Here is a 20,250-nt window from a genome sequence, read left to right as displayed (position 1 = left end):
CACCATACTAAGCCGAGTAGACAACACTTTTGATAATAATTTGTAGACACTGCCAATCAAGCTAATTGGTCTGTAATCTGACATCTCCTCTTGCTGTCCCCCTATAGTAATCCTTACCTATTTTGCTGTTACTTGGGTAAAGCACCAAATAGATCTCTTTTTCTTTTCTTTATTGTGAACACACCTAGTTACTTCCAGAATGTGTGATGTAATACTAGAAGATGTACTGAGCTTATCTATCTGGGATGACTGCATCAATTATGGTTTTGGTTTCTACTTAATTTTTCTCTTCAACAGAGTTGTGACTCAAACTGCATGGTTGGTTATTACTGCACGCAGGTATAGTCGTCATGACAAACGGTCCAAATTGCCGGGTTGGATACTCTCTCATTTACGTGATGCGCACCTAAACTTGAGCACTGACATGGCTTTGCATATAGCGCGTGAGGTTGGTCCACAACTGTTTTGATGTTTGTTTAGTTACTTTTATACATGTCATTATTCTCGACGCTACATTGGTCAACATTTTTTTGGTTTATGTTCAATTCCTAGTATCCATTTCTCTGTCGATTATTTCCCATCAGATTGATTATGCTGTGCTATTTTGTGTGAAGTTATTGTCTTTAATTGCCTAGTAAGAATTGGAGTTCCAAAGTATCAGCGTTAGACCTTCCAGCATTCCAGTACACTTGATCGAATGATCTTGTAAATCTAAAAACCAAAGTTTCAGATTCAATAGTAGATATAATGTGGCACTATTTGATGCTGGAACAAAGTTACAACAGTGGTTATGGCCTTGTTAGAGTTGCATGTTTATCTAATAATATGATTGCATAATGACAGTCTTCTTCTGTTGGATGCAGTTCCTCAGGAAAATGGCTCATGAACCATATGATAAGACTGGTGGCACTGGCAGGAAAACCTTGTTGTCCCAGGAAGACTTGGAGAAGATGATGGTTGAGGGAAGCATGAATGATATTTTGTATTGAGAGCCTACTTGCACTAACCTACAAGTGAGGTGAATTGGGGTTGGGGTGGCTTTCACCTATATATTAATTCCATATGCAGTTTCTCATACTCGCAGAAATACAAGTGTCATTTTGTTGTGACGGTGCCATGGATCAATCTATTATGACGGGGAGAAATTGGAAGGTTCTATTTTAGAAATTGGAAAAATCTTAAAATTCTTTAATGTACTTCATTAAATTATGCTTTGTCAAGGCTTGTAGTCGGTTTATCCAATTCAGGTGAGTATTTTTATGCATGTTTACCATGGGTTTTATTAGGGGTGTTCATCGGATTGGATCGATCCGATGAACCGAACTGAACCAAAGCAATCAGATCGGTTTTTTTGGTTATTCGATTCAAAACCGATTCAAACCGATAAAAACCAATGAAGATTGGTTCGGTTCACGGTTTGAAAAATTAAAAACCAATGAACCGATGAACCGAACCGATGATATATATTATTTATAAAATATGTATATATTAAAAAATGTTTTGAAGAAATATTGTTTATGTTAGACTTATTATGTTTTGCTTTCTATTATTAATTTGGTAATGTTTTTGTTTACAACAAAAGCACCCTCTTATTGATTGAAAACTTTGATTAATTTGTAATTGTACTCATACTAAACACTATTTTAAGCATTTCTACATTGTTAAGTACTTAAGTTGTTGATTATGGATTATAGATTTGTAATTAAACTATGATTGAGTTAGTTATTTTCCGTTTTTATACATTGTTAAGTTGTGAATCATATGTGATTACTATATATTAAAAGTTGTAGTATTGATATTGACCACAAAAAGGGAAGTTGTGAAATCGATGAATCGAACCGATCCAAACCGTTCATCATTGGTTCGGTTCGGTTCGGTTCGGTTTGAGAATTTTTTTTTCTAACAATGGATAGAAAACGAACCAATGAATTTTGATTGGATTGGTTTTTGGTTTCACCTAAAACCGGTCCAAACCGAATCGCGAACACCCCTAGGTTTTATGCATGTTAACCATTGGTTCCATTGTTTAACTCATTTTCATTTTAGTTGTTTATTTAGTTTTGGGGCTGGCTAAATGAGTCGTGAACATGGGTCGGGTAAATCCAATGAACCCGTCCAACCCAATCCGATCCAATAGAAAAAATGCGGGTTGGATCGGGCAATCGGGTTAGCCGGATGAATTTTACTACAACCCAACCAAGTTCGGATCGGATTTCGGATTCAGTTCAAATCCATCCAACCCAACCCAGAATTCATACATATAATAATAATTTTTATAATTTTACTGATACTTGAAGTGCTAGTGTCGGAGTGATGACTTTTTGAAACTTTGAGACTTAAGTATTTGTAGTTATTTGTCATATTTGAACTTAGAGTATTTGTTCGTAGTTATTTGTTACATGTTTATATAGAGTTATTTAGCATGTTGGAGACATCTAAGTTCTAAGTGTCATGGCATGACATTTAGTGTTGTTTTTCACTTTTTAGATACTATTTATATTAGATTGTTTCATGTCATTTGGTAATGAAGTTTTATGTTTTTATGATATTTGGCTATATGTCATTTATGTGGTATTATTTCTATAACTTTTTGTGTCTTTTTCATGCTATTTAGTATTATAACATATTTAATACTTTTTATAACTTTTTCTGAATTTATAATAATTTTTGCAAGATTTTTTAATATTTCAGATATATTATTATTTTAATATAGTGACCCAATAAATCCATCCAACCCAATCCAAACTTCGTCGGGTTGGTTCGGATCGGGTCCGAAGATGAAATTCGTGAAATCCAACCCAACCCAACCCAGCCAATTTTGATCGGTTCGGATTTTATTTTGACCAAAATCCATCCAACCCAACCCATGTGCACCCCTAAAATGACCTATGAGGGTTGCTTAACCCCACCCCGACCTTTTCCTCAATCTACTGCCACTGTTTCCTTGTGTTTTATATCACGGCCTCCTCTCCCAATCACGTTATATATCCCCCAATAAACAAAGAAACCTAATAGAATAATACTACCTCCGGTCTTATATATAAGCATGAAAGAGAAGAAAATTTTTGGACATTTTTATAAGAACCATATGAAAGTTTAAGCTATATTAATTATTTTTTCCCATGATGCCCTTATTAATTCTAACTTGTTAAATGTGTCTCATTAATTATTCTCTCTCTTTCCCACTTTCCAACACTAATAACAAAGGGTAATTTTGGAAGTTTATTTTGATTCAAGACATATTTAATGCATTTTATCTAGTTTAACTACATTTCTTAAACTACGTGAATTTTTTTGTTGTTGCTTATAAATAGGAGTGGAGGTAGTATTACTTTTCAATCCCTTCCGTCCAATCCGTTTCTGGCTTATGGAAAAGTTGATTTAGTGCCCCTGCCATGTGTCAGCTTGCGATTGGGCTAAGGTTAAAGAATATAATTTAGTGCTTTGCGAACCACTATTTTACAGTAGACCCCAGATGAGGTTGAGCCACGCGTCAGGGAATGAAGCTCCAGCCATTGATTTCTTGCATGTGCATAGTAACTCTCGTGGACCATCAGCACTGAATCAACTTCCTTTTATTATTTCGAAAATCCTAATAAAATATAAATAAAAATCATAAAAATTATAGAAAAATAATAAAAACACATAAAAATAATAAAATGCATGAAATAATCCTAAAGTTGCCTAAAATAACGAAAATGCTCTAAATAATATATTAAAATGCATGCAAATAAACTAGGAAAATAACCTTAAATCCCAGGTCATCAATTAGCCATGTTCTGACCATTAATGCTTATTTGGATTATTCATGGAAAAATGTTTAATTCTACACTTTTAGCTTTTATGACTCTTTGTACTAGAACAGGTTGAATCTGGAGCTAGAGTGATCCAAATGGGGCGCATAATATGCCTTTGGAAAGCTAACTTGAAGCCCTACATTGTAAATGTTAAGCAAAAGTCTAGAATCAGTTTCTAACTTGGTCAGAATTTGTTTGCAAAGATGTTGTCGCTAATCTTGCGAGTCTGGAACAGTCTTCACTTAAATGATCATATCTTGAGCTACATAACTCAAAATTATGATCTGTTTGAAGGCCCGCGAAAATGAATTAAAGAGATAAAACTCTCATGTTTACCTGAATTGAAGAATCGACCTTCTCTTGGGTCCCGCGAACACCTGAGTCTTCAGGAGCTTACTCCTCTCTTGGGTCCGATTTTTTTGAAGATTTAGAAAAGATTTAGGAAAGATTTAGATAACAAAGATTGTTACTTGATGGACAGGTTTATCTATTAGTATAAATAGGCTAGTTGAGGCTCTTGTTAGGACCTAACCTCATCTCTCCCTCTTTTCTAGTATGAATTGCTAAACTTCTTAGTTAGTCTTAGGATTTTTAATATTCTTGTGTTTGCAAACCTAAGGTTCAGTTCTTAATAAATTTCATCTTTTTATTCAAGTTGATTTATGTTCTTTAATTCTTGCTTTCAATATTATTTTGGATTCAAGTATTATTTTGTTTTAATTGTTATTATCCAAGCGAGTTGAGTCAGTTAGAGGACTTTTTTAACTAATGATGAGACGATGAAGCGATCGTGAATTCGTTCTCTAAAAACGTAGATCTCTAACGTCGATCGGTTGTTAGCTTTGAGGATTCCGTGGGCATAGATCGTTTTTGTACTTTGAAGCGGCGATCGCCAATCTCCTTGACTTTAACGAATCATGTTCTGAACGATTATTCAGTGGAGAATCAGGATTTCATCTCACAATTGTAAGTTGGGATTCAACTCAAAGGCTTGATGAAAAGCTGAATTGTCTTTTATGACCAATGAATGTTTGTTGCACTTGAATGTTATAATCCGAGGGATAACGTTTTCTTTTATTTGATAATTCAATCTTTTAATTTTCCTGCTTGATAATCAATTAATCAACCCTTTTTAATTGCTTTTACCTCTAAATTCTGTTAATACTCATTTGAGTACTTGTGAGAACGATCCTGGTGATTTTACCTTGTACTGCATTAATTTATTTTGTTGCAGGATTACTTTGACACGCACCCACGACAGCGCGTTCGTCACCTAACACAAGTTCCAAAATTGTGTTCTGTGAATCAGAACTCTAACAAACAAACGATGGATCAAATTTTGTCTTCTATAAAATTTGTCCATAATAATCATTTCAGTTGCCTCTGATGTAAAAAATTCGAAAACTCCATGACCTGATCTGATACAAGATCTAAGATTGAATCTAACACCATTTATTGGAGCACACATAATGTTCTAAATCATGTTCATGGAGCTAGTTCATTCATAGTTTCACTTATTTCCACTCCGCCATCAATTTCCAAGTTTTTGTTCTAGCCAACTCTGAACGATCATTGCAGCCACCACGATGGAACCACCACAACTGCCTTCAGGCCAGATGAACCCCCAATAGACACCGCCATACCAAGCCTCTGTCAACCCCGAACCCACCTCAACTGTAAACTGTCGCGTGTCTTGGAGGTTCGGCTACCACCTTCGTCGTTGACCAGGGCCAGGACTTCGCCTCTCATAATCTTGCATAAATCTGATTTCAGGATCATAAATAAAGGGGGGAGGGGGAATTAGGCTTCTTCTTTATGATTTAGAACAAATGGGGCCAAAACTGAAGAAACATATATCTTTTTTTGTTACCGGACTAGACCTCTAATAGTAGATCAAAATGGATTTGTGTAACTTTGCACACAAAAATCTTTGTGCATGTTAGATGCCCCTTACCTTTTACCATTTCCATTATCCCATGTTCGTTCCAACTTGTAGTCCAGATCCAACAATGAAAAAGTTCAAATATTTATTCACTCCCTCATGTCTCTCACTCTCTTTATTTGATCGCATACCCATCTCATTCTTGTGTACATGCCTCCAGAAAAGCTCAGACGCAAATCAAAGCCATTTTTATGACAAGTTACAAAAAATTATGTATACATATATACAAAAGTTAGAAAATTTTTGGAAGGGCCATGACTCTCTTATGTCTCCAAGAAGATCTGTCGTTGTTTGAGCATGTGGAGGCTGTGTCTACTGAGGTTAACCGCGTTGGTGGGCTTGCCCTTTGGATGACTAGTTCAAATTCAATGTTGATTGCTTGATTTAGCCTTTTGGAGAGGCTAGTTGTGGCGGCGTGCTTCATATGAGTGATGTGTAGTGGATTTTGGGTTTCTGTCAGTGAATAGGCACTACTAACCTTTTGTTCTCAGAGATGTGGGCTATTCGTACTGCTTTAGACTTGGGTTCTCATCATCCAAAGGCTGGTATTGAGAGTTACTCCGCAACTGTGATTGATATGATATGTTCAGACGGAAATTTAGTGGATCCTTTTCAAGAGATGATGGATAGTATCAAGCACCTTAGTTTGTCTGTTGGGGAGATCAAGTTCTAGTTTATCCCTTGTGGATTTAACCGAGTGGCAGACTTTTTGGCTCATAGTGCCCATTATTTTAGTTTTGGTGTTCATGTGTTGGCTTAGCCCCCAAGGTAGTGTGAGAGCCTTCTAGACGAGGACTTGTCTGAGGCTTTGTCCTCAAGTAGTCATAGTTCTTCTGCCCCTCTAGCTAACAAAAATATACATGTTATTTCAATGAGAATCTAAATCTTGTACACATCAAACGTATCTCTGCAACAACTAATTCGCATATGTTGCCTTTATTTTTCATTGAAAACAATAATTATCACTATAAGATTTGTGGTGGTTCATACTAACATATGACTTTTTCCAGAATTTCAAACTTGTGTCATCACCCGTGAGTTCTACTCATTATTATAAGCACATATTATATTTTAAAACTTTATAGGTATTTGTTTAAGCTCTTAAAAAATATTATTTCAAAACAAGGGCGTGGCGGGTGATCGTGTTAAGTTTAAACGCTAGATACGTCGCTTATCATATTTTGAATAATAACAATTTTCAAGAGTATAACTGTAATGGCTAAAAATTTCATGTGTATTATATTTCAGGAAATAACACTTATGACTCACATCCCTCACTGTCTGATGTTTAAAGTGCAAGACAATGCTAAAAGACAGTCCACACAATAGAAGAATGGTCAAAGCTACAAGACAGTCTGCACAAGCAAATAAATTCAAATCTCCTAGATCATCTGACCAAGAGAAGACTACACTCAATGAAGATTCTCATCGTCTATCTCAAAGTTGACCAATGAAAGCAATGTCTAGAAAAAGAGCATCATCTTCAAATTGAATAAACCTTTCTGACATTCTTGAAGAGAAAGTCAAGTGCCAAGAATCACGTGATACTCTACAAAGCACATTGATCAAGGAAGCAAGTACAACATTGTCAAGATCAACTTTCCTCCTTCTCTCAAAAGGAATGGAATAATGTTTATCGTCTAAACCTACTAAGTTCTATCTTAGTCAAGCAACACACCTTCAAGAATATCCCATTCCTAAGAAAAATTTACAAGTGATTGGTCAAAGTTTATCGTCTAACTAAACGTTACCAATAGAAAGATGGGAAAAAGTACAACTGAAGCAGAAAGATCGTCAGAAGAAAAGAAGCCTATCATAAGAAGAAGGCTGCGGTGTCTGAAGAATGCACATCACGCTCAATTTGGGAAAGAATTGAGAATAACTTTGTGAAGAAGTCATAAAGCAAGATCACATGATCTGACAAGGTACAATGCACAAAGTGAAAGTACAATGGTGTCACTAACAAATTACCATATTTTCACACCAATGGATAGAAGCAAAGACCAATGCTACATACTAGCTGATAGACTACACATTTAATGCTCCTAACACAAGTACACAAAGAACCATTTGATCCAACAGATAAAAGCTCTGTGAAGTACACACTCCAACGACTATCTTTCTTCTCACAGAAGATTCAGAAGTATAAAGAGCTAGATTTGAAGACGCAGAAAAAGAAGCTTTTGGAGCTCATTATTTAACAAGGGCTATCAACATCGTCTACTTCAACATGGAGAGAAGATTTTCCTAAGAGTCAAATCCCTCAATTACTCTCTCATGTATTAGAACATAAAGCATCTCTTAGAGTCAAATCTTATTATCAATACTTTATTGTTCATGAGCTTAAACTTCTCTACTATCACTCTTGTCAGAAGAGATTCTTGTAGAGGTAAACGATATTGAGAAAGATTGTTTGAGGAGAAGTCCTAATAATACTTGTCTGGAAAAGTCCTTAGAATACTTGTAGGAGAAGTCCTTAGAATACATGTTAGGAGAAGACTTGGAGAATACTTGTTGAGAGAAGTCCTAGAGAATACTTGTTAGGAGAAGTTCTGGAGAATACTTGTAGGGAGAAGTTTTGGAGAATACTTGTAGGGAGAAGTCTTGGAGAATACTTATAGGAGAAGTCCTTTATAATTGTTTAGTGAAATCATTGTATAGCCAAAGATTGGATGTAGTCCTATCGTTTTAGGGGTGAACCAGAATAAAATGCTTGTGCCTCCTGTTTCCTTCCCTATGCTCACTCATCCCCTACACCAAACAATGTCAACAAAGTCACAAAACTCTCAATCGTTTGAAAAAATCAAAGTTTTGAATGACACAATTCAAAACCCCCTTTCTTGTGCTATTTCTAAATATCTCATATCGTTCAAAGGAGGAAACGACCGGTCACGAAATGCGCTCCATTCCAATAAGCGATGATTGAACCCCGAACCTCAGGTTAAAGGACGTGGTGAGCTAACTTAGTAATTTGTTGTTTAATATTTCCATTTTGTCTTTGACGTGTCTTTCCCGTAATTCAAAGTTGTGCCCTCATCCTTATATGATATAACTTGCTTACCACTAGACCAACTCATTGTTCGTAGTCTCTTGTTTAATTTAATTTTTTTTTGTATAGAGAGCAAAAAACAAAACAAGACAGGAACAAAAATATAACCTTAGAGCATCTTCAATGCAGGGTTGCTTAAACACTATTTCGGTGACCCAAATTGTCACATAAGATTTAAGCAACCCATGCAGAATTCGCTTCAGCCATAATTGCTTATTTTACTTTTAGTTGAGCTCCACTATACCTCATATGTTTATATTATTTCAAGGTCATTACACTATCAAGGTCATGAGTGAAAGAGAAAATATAATTTTTTAGTAAAAATGAAAGCAGAAAGAGAATAAGCAACTATTGCTTAAAAAATCAACGTTGCTAAAATTTAAGCAACTAGAACTGTCATGTCATGTTGCTCCAATAGTTGTCTAAAATAAGCAACGACGCAACATTGCTTAGGTTCTCCAACTGGATTAAAAAAAAAAGCAACCTACATTGGAGATGCTCTTAGAAAAGTTGTTCCCAAGCAATCGACCATCAACAATGAAGAGATGCCCTTGGAAGGAGCATCCCAAACCGTCAATGGAAACAAAGAAGAAGCATCGAGCTTAACCACGAAATCTGCTTCTTCATTACTTTCACAAAGCCAATGTGAAAAAACACAACCTAGTCTCGCTTAAGAAACCCCTTAATCCGACTAATAACCGAAGCATACCAATGATACACAGAATGATCATTTATTACAATCCCCAAAAGCTAACTTAGAATCGATAAATAACTCAATATGTCTCTTTAATTTTTTTCTTTTGGTTACAAGAGGAATGAGTAGGGATGACAATGGGCAGGGTCTGGGTAGGGTACTATAGTACCCATCCCCATACCCGCGTTTTCAAAAATTACCCGTACCCGTCCCCATACCCGCGTGGGTAGCAACTTGAATGCCGTCCCTGTACCCTCTGGGTACCTATTTGCCCATACCCGTGCCCATTACCCGCAATTTAGCTGACCAAAATATATTTTTCACTATTTTTGTTAATAGAAAACAAAAATACAACTACAATTTAGATTTATAATATAGCCCTTAGTTGGAGGTTAATAACTTACAAATTTTAAAAATAAGTGGGAGTAAATTAGTGATGATTATGAATACCTTAAATACTCACCTACTTTTTAAAAAAAGAGTAAGTTTGAAAGGTATTGCTTAACTTAATTTGTTATATATTACCAAATAATAATAATAATAATAATAATAATAATAATAATAATAATAATAATAATAATAATAATAATAATAATATGTGTGTGCGGGTATGAGGCGGGTTGGGTACTATAATACCCATACCCGCACCCATACCCGCTACTTTTTGCGGGTAATTACCCATACCCAACCCCATACCCATCTAGCGGGTTTTTACCCTACCCATAATGTATATTAAAAAAATTAATATGAAAGAAAGCACACTATTTATTGAATATTGAATATTATAAGGAATTTTCACGTGAGAATTAGGGGTGTACAAGACCCGACCCTACCCGCCAACCCGTCCCGGCCCAAGCCTTTAGGGCCGGGTTGACCCGGCCCGATAATTAAAAGAGACCGGGTTCGGGTTGATCTTTGAGTTACCCGACTTCGGGTAGGGTCGGGTTCGGGTTGACACTCGGGTCACCCGGCCCGTCCCACATATATTTTATAAAATTTTAATTTGTTATAGTGATTAAAATGTGATACATTGTGCTCAAATTTATCTTACCATGTAGATGAGATTAAAATGTTTAACATCTACCTTATGAATTAAATAAATGTTGGTCAAACTATGGACACTTTCATGCTCTAACAAGAGAAAATCATGTGTGCATATTATGCATATGTGAGACAAGTGAAGAAATGATCAAACAAAATGTAAACATCTCAAGTGCAATAGATTATGAAAGAATTGGATCCTTTCAAGTTATTTCTTCTAAAAAATAGTTCCAACTTATAACTCTTTTAGTATGTTATTATCTTTAAATTTTACAATTAGTATCAAATAGCCTTAAACTTATTGTCCCTCGGGTCACCCGGTCCCGTCCTACATAGACCCGTCCTAAATTGGACCCGCATAATGTCGGGTTGCTTCGGGTCTAGAGACGGTTTAGGGTCTATGAATTGGCCCGATCAACATTTAGGGCCGGGTTAGGGTTAACCAAAACCCGTCCCAACCCGTCCCTTGTACACCCCTAGGGAGAATTGAGTCCTTGAAGTACTGAGGACTGGTTTGTTTTAACAGGGAAATTAGCATTATTGCTGCTAAACCCTAAACACTTTCACGGTGGTGCTTCATGTTCCACCATCTTCACCATCTCTGATCTCCAAACCCTAAACACACACACACTCACCTCAAACCCTAACAATGAAGTTCCAAATCGAGGACGTAACAATATACTTCCCCTACGACAACATCTACCCAGAACAATACTCCTACATGGTCGAACTCAAGCGAGCCCTCGACGCCAAAGGCCACTGCCTCCTCGAGATGCCAACCGGCACCGGCAAAACCATCGCACTTCTCTCCCTCATCACCAGCTACGTCCTCTCCAAACCCCAATCGCCGTTGAAGCTTCTCTACTGCACCCGCACGGTTCACGAGATGGAGAAAACCCTCGCCGAGCTTCGGCTCCTTCATGATTACCAGACGCGATTCCTCGGGCCTGCGGCGACTATTCTTGCGTTGGGTCTCTCGTCTCGGAAGAATCTCTGTGTTAATTCCCGGGTTCTTGCTGCGGAGAATCGGGATTCGGTTGATGCTGGGTGCCGGAAATTGACGGCTAGCTGGGTTAGGGCGGTTGCTGCGGAGAATCCCGCGGTGCCGAGTTGTGAGTTCTTTGAGCAGTATGAGAGAGCTGGGTCTGGTGCGGTTTTGCCGCCTGGGGTTTACACTTTGCAGGTTTGGGTTTTGTGATTGTGTTAGGAATTTGAGTTTGATTGGTTGGAGTGCTGGATTTCGATTCGTTTTGGGTTCTCCCTCCCCTATTCTGAAATGAAGATTGTTAGAACAAAAAAAATCAGTTTTGTTCGGTTTTGAATTGATCCATTTTGGATGTTATGTCCCTAAGTTCTGAAATGTTTGAACTCTGATGAAAAAAAAACATCAGTGATTTGATTTTGATCGGCGTGGAAGCTGCCTGAGTTTGAAATATTTGAATTTTTGAACTGGTTGAATGAAAATTTTGAACTAGGTTGGTTCAGGATGTTTTCTGATACTAAAACGTTTGAATTGTAAGTGTGGTGGGCTGAAAGATTTGATTTTTGATCAATTTTGAATGATCCCTGATTCTAAAATGCTTAACTTTGAGTGCGATTGAATTAAATTTTGATATTGTATATTTTCCAATGTTCTATTGGGGATGCTTGATTTTGATGGGTTTTGGATGTTCCCTCTGGAATTCTGAGATGTTTGAAATTTTTATTGAAGAGATTTCAATTTCAATCTTTTTTGGTTGTTTCCTGATTCTGAAAAATTTGGACTTTTTTGAGTGGGGTTGACTGAAGGATTCAATTTTGAGCAGTTTACTATGGTCCCTAATACTTTAAAATGTTTAAACTTTGATTGTGGTTGACTTAATTTTGATTTTGTTCATTTTCAGATTGATCTGTATGATTGTGCTTTTTGGTTCGTACCATAATTTCTAAAATGCTTGAACTTGAATGTGTATATATGATTGTAGGATCTGAGAGCGTTTGGGAAGGAGAAGGGCTGGTGTCCTTACTATCTGGCACGGCATATGGTGCAGTTTGCCAATGTGGTGGTGTATAGCTATCAGTATTTGCTTGATCCGAAGGTGGCTGGCATAATATCTAAGGAAATGCAGAAAGAATGTGTTGTTGTATTTGATGAAGCTCATAATATCGATAATGTCTGTATTGAAGCGCTTAGTGTGAGTGTGAGGAGGCAGACTATTGAAGGTGCTAGAAGAAATTTAACAAGGATGCGCCAAGAAATTGACAAGTATGTGTGTTTCTAGCTTTCTCCTCCGATGTTTTATGGTTCCAAGTTTTCACCATCAATTTCTTCAATAGAGAAGAAGAGGGTATAATATATTTTAAAAAATAGGGGTTCTTTTGATTGTGGCAACATTTTATAGAATATGCAAGTTACTTTTGTAATCCTGCAATTGTTTGGTGGATTCATAAAATTGATCAAATTTTGTCTAGTTGTGACACTTGAAATTACTTTGCCTCTCCCTTCACAATAGTCTCAATTTTGCTTTATTTTCCATTTAGTTCCCATATCTGAAATTTGATTCAGATTCTCGTAACTATTTTGAACTGGTAGGAAGGTTCAAGGCCACTGATGCAGGTAGACTCCGTGCTGAATACAACCGGCTTGTCGAGGGTTTGGCACTAAGAGGAGACCTGCCTGGTATTTAGGATGTCTCTTTTGTTAATGATGTCTTACTGTTACCTCTAGTCATCACTAACTGGAACTTATTTTTCTTTACATAGCCACGGATGGATGGCTTGCAAATCCAGCCTTGCCTGATGATATACTAAAGGAGGCTGTACCTGGAAATATTCGTCGGGCTGAGCATTTTATTCATGTTTTACGTAGATTAGTTCAATACTTTGAGGGGCGCATGGAAACAGAGAATGTGGAGAAGGAAAGCCCTGTTGGCTTTGTTACCTCTATTCTTAACCATGCTGGAATTGACCAAAAGACACTGAAGTTTTGTTATGATCGGCTTCATTCATTAATGATGACATTGGAAATTACAGATACTGATGAGTTCCTTCATATCCAAAGTATATGTGATTTTGCCACACTTGTTGGTACATATGCTCGTGGTTTTTCTATTATAATTGAACCTTTTGATGAGAGAATGCCACATATTCCTGATCCTGTATTGCAGGTTTGATTTGTATCAACTCTATCAGTTTTTTAATGTAATATTAGTTCTTTGTTGTTAGATTTATTTATTACATACGTGTATTTATGTTTCTTTTCTTATTTTTCTTCACCAATTACATTTCAGCTTTGTTGCCATGATGCTTCTCTTGCCATAAAACCAGTTTTTGAGCGATTTCAGTCAGTTGTTATTACATCTGGCACACTAAGCCCTATAGATTTGTACCCTCGCCTGTTGAATTTCAACCCTGTTGTCAGTCGAAGTTTTACAATGTCCTTGACCAGAGATTGCATATGCCCTATGGTGCTTACCCGTGGCAGGTATTCCCATTATTTGCTCTTCCATATTTTTGAGCAGATCTTTTATTTCCTTGAAAAACGCCTCTTTCACTTTCTGCTTTGTTGTTTTTTAAATGCCTAATAGATTTTTTGTTTCAGTGATCAGCTTCCAGTCAGCACCAAATTTGATATGAGAAGTGATCTAGGTGTAGTGAGGAATTATGGACGGCTCTTATTGGAGATGGCTTCAGTTGTTCCAGATGGTATTGTGTGTTTCTTTGTCAGTTACTCATATATGGATGGGATAGTCAATAGCTGGAATGAAAATGGAATTTTAAAGGTAAGCGAACTAGTCAACTTCATTGATTTCCATAGTACTTATAGTAGTGTGCATTGTCTTGTTTGGGGCTGATAAATGCATCTCTTTTGCAGGAAATAATGCAGCATAAGCTTGTCTTTATTGAGACTCAGGATGTGGTAGAAACTACGTTGGCTCTTGACAACTACCGCAAGGCTTGTGATTGTGGAAGAGGTGCTATATTTTTTTCTGTTGCTAGGTAAGAAAATGTAAACATATCCTCCTGGGTTTTAAAACTTTTTTGTAATACTTGTTAATCAAACTACACTCTCTATTCAACTAAAAGGAAAATATATACTTTGTATGGCAATATATCAATTGGCATATGTAGCTCCAGCAGACCAATAGGATATTGTGGGCATAGAATGTTCTGTTGACATGAATTTGTATGATATTGCAAACTCAATTTTTGCGTCCTACTACTTAATCCGACATTTGGACTATAGGGTTTATCTTTATGTGTTACACGCCTTGGTTATTGTATATTAAAGCCAAACGTTCATGATATTTCCTGCAGTGTTGCTATGTTTAACAACTGAAACCTCTTCTGTCTTTTATGTGTTTACGATGACTAGTTTTGTCACTTCAAAACTCCTTTTTCTTAAGTTGTAAATTAAACTAAGATCTTGAGGTTTGAACTCTTTATCTATAGCTCTTTGCTTTTTTACATCCATGTTCATATGTACTACCTGCTTCCTTCCTTGATGCGCAGGTGACAAAATCTAGATTTTTCAGGTTCTAGAAATTGAATTAGCATGTGTAACTCCCCCTGGTAAAAAAATGGATCATTTCCCTAAATAGAATTAAATTTAACATCTGTAACTCCCCCTTTCAAGATTGTTCAAAACTTACTTTTGCAGCTTCTTGGGAGAGCTTTTGTTAAATAAAATGATCATTTCCCAAAAAAAGAAAGTATCAAATCAGCTGCATGGAGCAAATACTGCCTTTGTGTTTTGTCAAAACCTAATCTTTGGAGATGCCATTTAGATCCAACTCCTCTTTAATCGTTTTACATGAATTTTTTCTTGATCTTACTCCATTAACTATTATGTTATCTTTCATCTTTTCTAAGGCTTGTATTGTTCTTCACACATGGCTGAACCATCTCAGGAGCAGTTGACTCTGCGTTCTTTTTCTTGATGAATGCAATTACTACTTTCTCTCTAATACCTTCATCCATGATCATATTCTTGTATGTTTACTCATAGATTTCAACTTTCGCACCTCTACAAGATTAAGCCTATGCTCTTGTTGGCAATTTACTACCCGTAATTAAATACCATAAAGCATAGTTGGTCTTATGAGTGTGCAGTATAGTTATTCTTTAAGCTTGATTGACACCTTTTAATCACAAGAACACTTGGAAGTATCCTTCCATTTCATCCACCCAACTTAACCCTGTGATATGTATTTTCCTTTATCTCTCCAGTCTGCATTACTTTTTTTGGTTATAGAAGAGAGAATGTCTCTTCTCATTTACTAATTGGGCTCTCATCTAGTGCTGTATTTTTGTTTCTTACTATACCTGTCTATCATGTTCATCAAAGCCTAAGAAGAATATATGTACTCTTTGCAGAGGAAAGGTTGCTGAAGGTATAGATTTTGATCGACATTATGGCAGACTAGTAATCATGTTTGGTGTTCCTTTTCAATACACATTAAGCAAGTGAGTTACATGAACTATTGTGTTTCTCAATCTTTTATTCTTATCAAGCTCGTGGAGGTTAAATTGCTCGTCGCAGAACTTTTAAGAGTAGTAAACTTTCAGGATTTTGCTTGCACGCTTGGAATACCTCCGGGATACTTTTCAAATTAAGGAAGGAGATTTTCTGACTTTTGATGCTTTAGTATGACTCTCTCTCTACCTCAAAATGATTGCTTGATAATTTGGTAAATGGATTCCTAAACTCTGTGAAATTAGATCCTTGGTAACATCGGTGTTCTTATGCAGAGACAAGCTGCTCAGTGTGTGGGTCGTGTAATACGTTCAAAGGCTGATTATGGGATGATGATTTTTGCGGACAAAAGGTTAGTGTAAAAACTTCTGAAATTGCTTTAATATGATTGACCCTCTGAATGTTTGCACCTTTCTATTTAAAAAAAACAACACACTCTTCACCTGTCATCCCGAGATGGACTTTGAAGTTTGAAGTTACTGACCTCCTAATATTGAATGGCTTATGAGAAGAATCTTGACAAGCTATAAAGTCCGGTTTGTTAAGCTAATAAAGAAATATGTTTGTTCAGGGCCATGGCAATTTTTAACCCAATGTAATCAAATCAACTGTAGGCGTAAATCGTGTAATCAACAAAAACTGTGATGTTACTGTAAATATATGATTATTATTATTATAGTTTCTGTACATCATTGGAGATAACCAAGTTGAACTTTGAGAGTTTTTTATATATAGTAATCCTTACCTATTTTGCTGTTACTTGGGTAAAGCACCAAATAGATCTCTTTTTCTTTTCTTTATTGTGAACACACCTAGTTACTTCCAGAATGTGTGATGTAATACTAGAAGATGTACTGAGCTTATCTATCTGGGATGACTGCATCAATTATGGTTTTGGTTTCTACTTAATTTTTCTCTTCGACAGAGTTGTGACTCAAACTGCATGGTTGGTTATTACTGCACGCAGGTATAGTCGTCATGACAAACGGTCCAAATTGCCGGGTTGGATACTCTCTCATTTACGTGATGCGCACCTAAACTTGAGCACTGACATGGCTTTGCATATAGCGCGTGAGGTTGGTCCACAACTGTTTTGATGTTTGTTGAGTTACTTTTATTCATGTCATTATTCTCGACGCTACATTGGTCAACATTTTTTTGGTTTATGTTCAGTTCCTAGTATCCATTTCTCTGTCGATTATTTCCCATCAGATTGATTATGCTGTGCTATTTTGTGTGAAGTTATTGTCTTTAATTGCCTAGTAAGAATTTGAGTTCCAAAGTATCAGCGTTAGACCTTCCAGCATTCCAGTACACTTGATCGAATGATCTTGTAAATCTAAAAACCAAAGTTTCAGATTCAATAGTAGATATAATGTGGCACTATTTGATGCTGGAACAAAGTTACAACAGTGGTTATGGCCTTGTTAGAGTTGCATGTTTATCTAATAATATGATTGCATAATGACAGTCTTCTTCTGTTGGATGCAGTTCCTCAGGAAAATGGCTCAACCATATGATAAGACTGGTGGCACTGGCAGGAAAACCTTGTTGTCCCAGGAAGACTTGGAGAAGATGATGGTTGAGGGAAGCATGAATGATATTTTGTATTGAGAGCCTACTTGCACTAACCTACAAGTGAGGTGAACTGGGGTTGGGGTGGCTTTCACCTATATATTAATTCCATATGCAGTTTCTCATACTCGCAGAAATACAAGTGTCATTTTGATGTGACGGTGCCATGGATCAATCTATTATGACGGGGAGATACACCACTTTAGCATCGAAGGTTCTATTTTAGAAATTGGAAAAATCTTAAAATTCTTTAATGTACTTCATTAAATTATGCTTTGTCAAGGCTTGTAGTCGGTTTATCAAATTCAGGTGAGTATTTTTATGCATGTTTACCATGGGTTCCATTGTTTAACTCATTTTCATTTTAGTTGTTTATTAAGTATTGGGGTTGGCTAAATGGCTCATGAGGGTTGCTTAACCCCACCCGTCAGTGGCGGAGCTAGCTTTTTAGTTTCAGGGTGGCCAAGACTAAAGAACATATAATTTATAATTTAGAATTTATAGTAAAATTATAAATTTTCACATACAAAATATACGCAATAAATTAAAGAGGTGGAACAATTTTAATATATTCATATATAGCTTTCTCTTCCATCTCATTTTCTTCTCTCAGTTCTCTTTTCTTAACATATTACTTATCATGTCTATTACTTAATTTTCTCTATTTTATTTATATAAGTCTTTAAAATTGGAGGTGAAACTAGTGTGAGCAAAATATTTTTCAAATACAATATCTAAACTATTTTTCATAGTAATTGCTACAATCAATTAAACATTTCATTTTACTATAAAAGGACATCTTATTGAGGTAGCTAATTATTAAGTTTACAAAAATGCCAATACTAAGTTATAAATCCAACAAGTTCTAACTGAAAAAATTCCAACAAGTTATTATCAACTGTTTAAAATAATGATCCAATGAAGGGTAAAAGCAATGAGAGCAAATCATCTGTCTCATGTTCCTATCCTATTTCCTGTCTCTCCAGTTAAAACTTGACATGTCATTTACAATGAACACGTCACCAGTTTGTTATTCTATCCCCGTTAACATGCCTCCGTTAATTGAAACACAATAGATCAACTCAACCTCTGATAATTCTGTACCAAATGTTTCATCCTCTGCCAATAATCCCCATGTAAGTTTAATCCATCATGGTATCAAAAAATAAAAACATGAATTGTGCTTGGTAAACAGAACAAATGAACAACTGAGAAAAATAATAAAGAAAGAAAGAATAATCTCCATGTTTCATTTTTACAGGATGATTCAATCCCCTTTTTCCTGTGAATCAGAGACCTTTCTTTTCTGCTGCAGATCCATAAGCGTCTCTCCCTCCGTCAAGCTTCATCTTTGTTGCAGATCCATTACCGCTCCCCACCGTATCGGACCATCAAAAGCTTCTTTGGCGCTTATCATTCTCTCCCTGTGGGATTCACTCAATCGTTGAACTGCATCATCCCCTCATGTCTTTCTCACTACAATTGCAGATCCATAAGCATTAACCATCACGCTCCCCTTCACGACATCACTTAGCCCAGAATCAGAACTGATACTCCTCTGTGCCGGAGCGGCCACACACCGCCATGGCTTAGGTGTGGGTGGCACTGTGGCAGCAGCCAAGGAAAGGTCTGAAGAGCCCAACTTAACGCTGTTAGTGATAGGGTTAGAATACTAAGTTAATGATGTGTCATGTTTAAATGACATGTCAAGTTTTAATTGGAGAGACAGGAAATAGGACAGGAACATGAGACAGATGATTTGCTCTCAAAAGCAATACACATAATGGCCATTTCTAGAATTATACACACTAGGCTGTAAATAAACTATTTATTCAGGGTGGGGCCATGACCCTTATGGGTCACCCCCTCCCTCCGCCACTGACCCCAGTGGACCAATATAATTATTTATAGATAAATTAATAAATAAAATATGAAAATTTTATTTCACTTATTTTAAATGTGATTGATTCACCTAAGACCATGATTTATTTAACCTAAACTTTTCAATTTTTCATTTAGACAATCCTGTATTTTATATACAACAACAAATTAAATGAAATTTAAATTAAAAACTCATGGATCTCACGAGTTTAATCCTAGTATACACAAAAGCTTATATATAATTTCAATAAATAAATTAAATAAGAATGAAGGCGTAGTTGACACCTCATTTACAACCATAGTGTCTCGAAGAGCGAGCGAAATGAAAAGATTATTATGAGTATTGAGCGGGGTGATACAAAAAATTATACATAAAAATGAAAAATGGGTGAAAATGAATGAAAGATAGAGTTGAGTGTGAATGAATCACAACCGTTTATTATAACCTGAACAACAGGAAAATGTGCTATAAATGAAAGATCATGATGAGTATTGAGTGGTGTGATACAAAAAATTATACTTCCTCCGTTCCTTTTTATAAAAACCAAGTGAGGGGTATAACTTGGTCATTTTTATAAGAACCAATCAATATTTTAGAGTGCGTCAATTATTTTGTTTACAACAATACCCTCATTTAATTCAGTTTTCTCTCTCTTTCCACTATACAACTCATTAATGATGAATAGAAATTAAGAAAAACTACTTGAGGTAATTTTGGAGAGTTAACATAAATTTATAACAAATTTAATGTTTCCAACTACTTTTTTAAGGGTTGTGCAATAGTGGTTTGATTCTTATAATAAGGAACAGAGGGAG

At 36.1% G+C, this 20,250-nt stretch overlaps 1 protein-coding gene across 1 annotated transcript; it reads left to right on the top strand.

Annotated features, from left to right (window-relative positions):
- Positions 1-11,046: 11,046 nt before the first annotated feature.
- Positions 11,047-17,879, top strand: LOC130738175 (general transcription and DNA repair factor IIH helicase subunit XPD). The gene is made up of 12 exons (XM_057590105.1): positions 11,047-11,706; positions 12,488-12,768; positions 13,100-13,182; positions 13,266-13,669; positions 13,793-13,986; positions 14,104-14,284; positions 14,377-14,501; positions 15,879-15,968; positions 16,071-16,149; positions 16,254-16,330; positions 16,946-17,054; positions 17,470-17,879. The coding sequence occupies exons 1-12, from the start codon at positions 11,173-11,175 to the stop codon at positions 17,590-17,592; spliced, it is 2,280 nt and encodes a 759-aa protein (XP_057446088.1). The 5' UTR covers positions 11,047-11,172; the 3' UTR covers positions 17,593-17,879.
- Positions 17,880-20,250: the final 2,371 nt, after the last annotated feature.

This window comes from Lotus japonicus, chromosome 2, assembly GCF_012489685.1.
Source record: "Lotus japonicus ecotype B-129 chromosome 2, LjGifu_v1.2".
Taxonomy (NCBI): Eukaryota; Viridiplantae; Streptophyta; class Magnoliopsida; order Fabales; family Fabaceae; genus Lotus; species Lotus japonicus.
The sequence above is the reverse complement of the archived record's forward strand: the minus strand, read 5'-3'. Positions and strand labels throughout refer to the sequence as shown.

Coding starts and splice junctions, on each gene's coding strand:
- LOC130738175 (XM_057590105.1), top strand. CDS start 11,173: ATGAAGTTCCAAATCGAGGACGTAACAATATACTTCCCCTACGACAAC. Junction 15,969..16,070: donor TTTCAATACACATTAAGCAA/GTGAGTTACATG, acceptor GTAAACTTTCAG/GATTTTGCTTGCACGCTTGG. Junction 16,331..16,945: donor ATGATTTTTGCGGACAAAAG/GTTAGTGTAAAA, acceptor TACTGCACGCAG/GTATAGTCGTCATGACAAAC.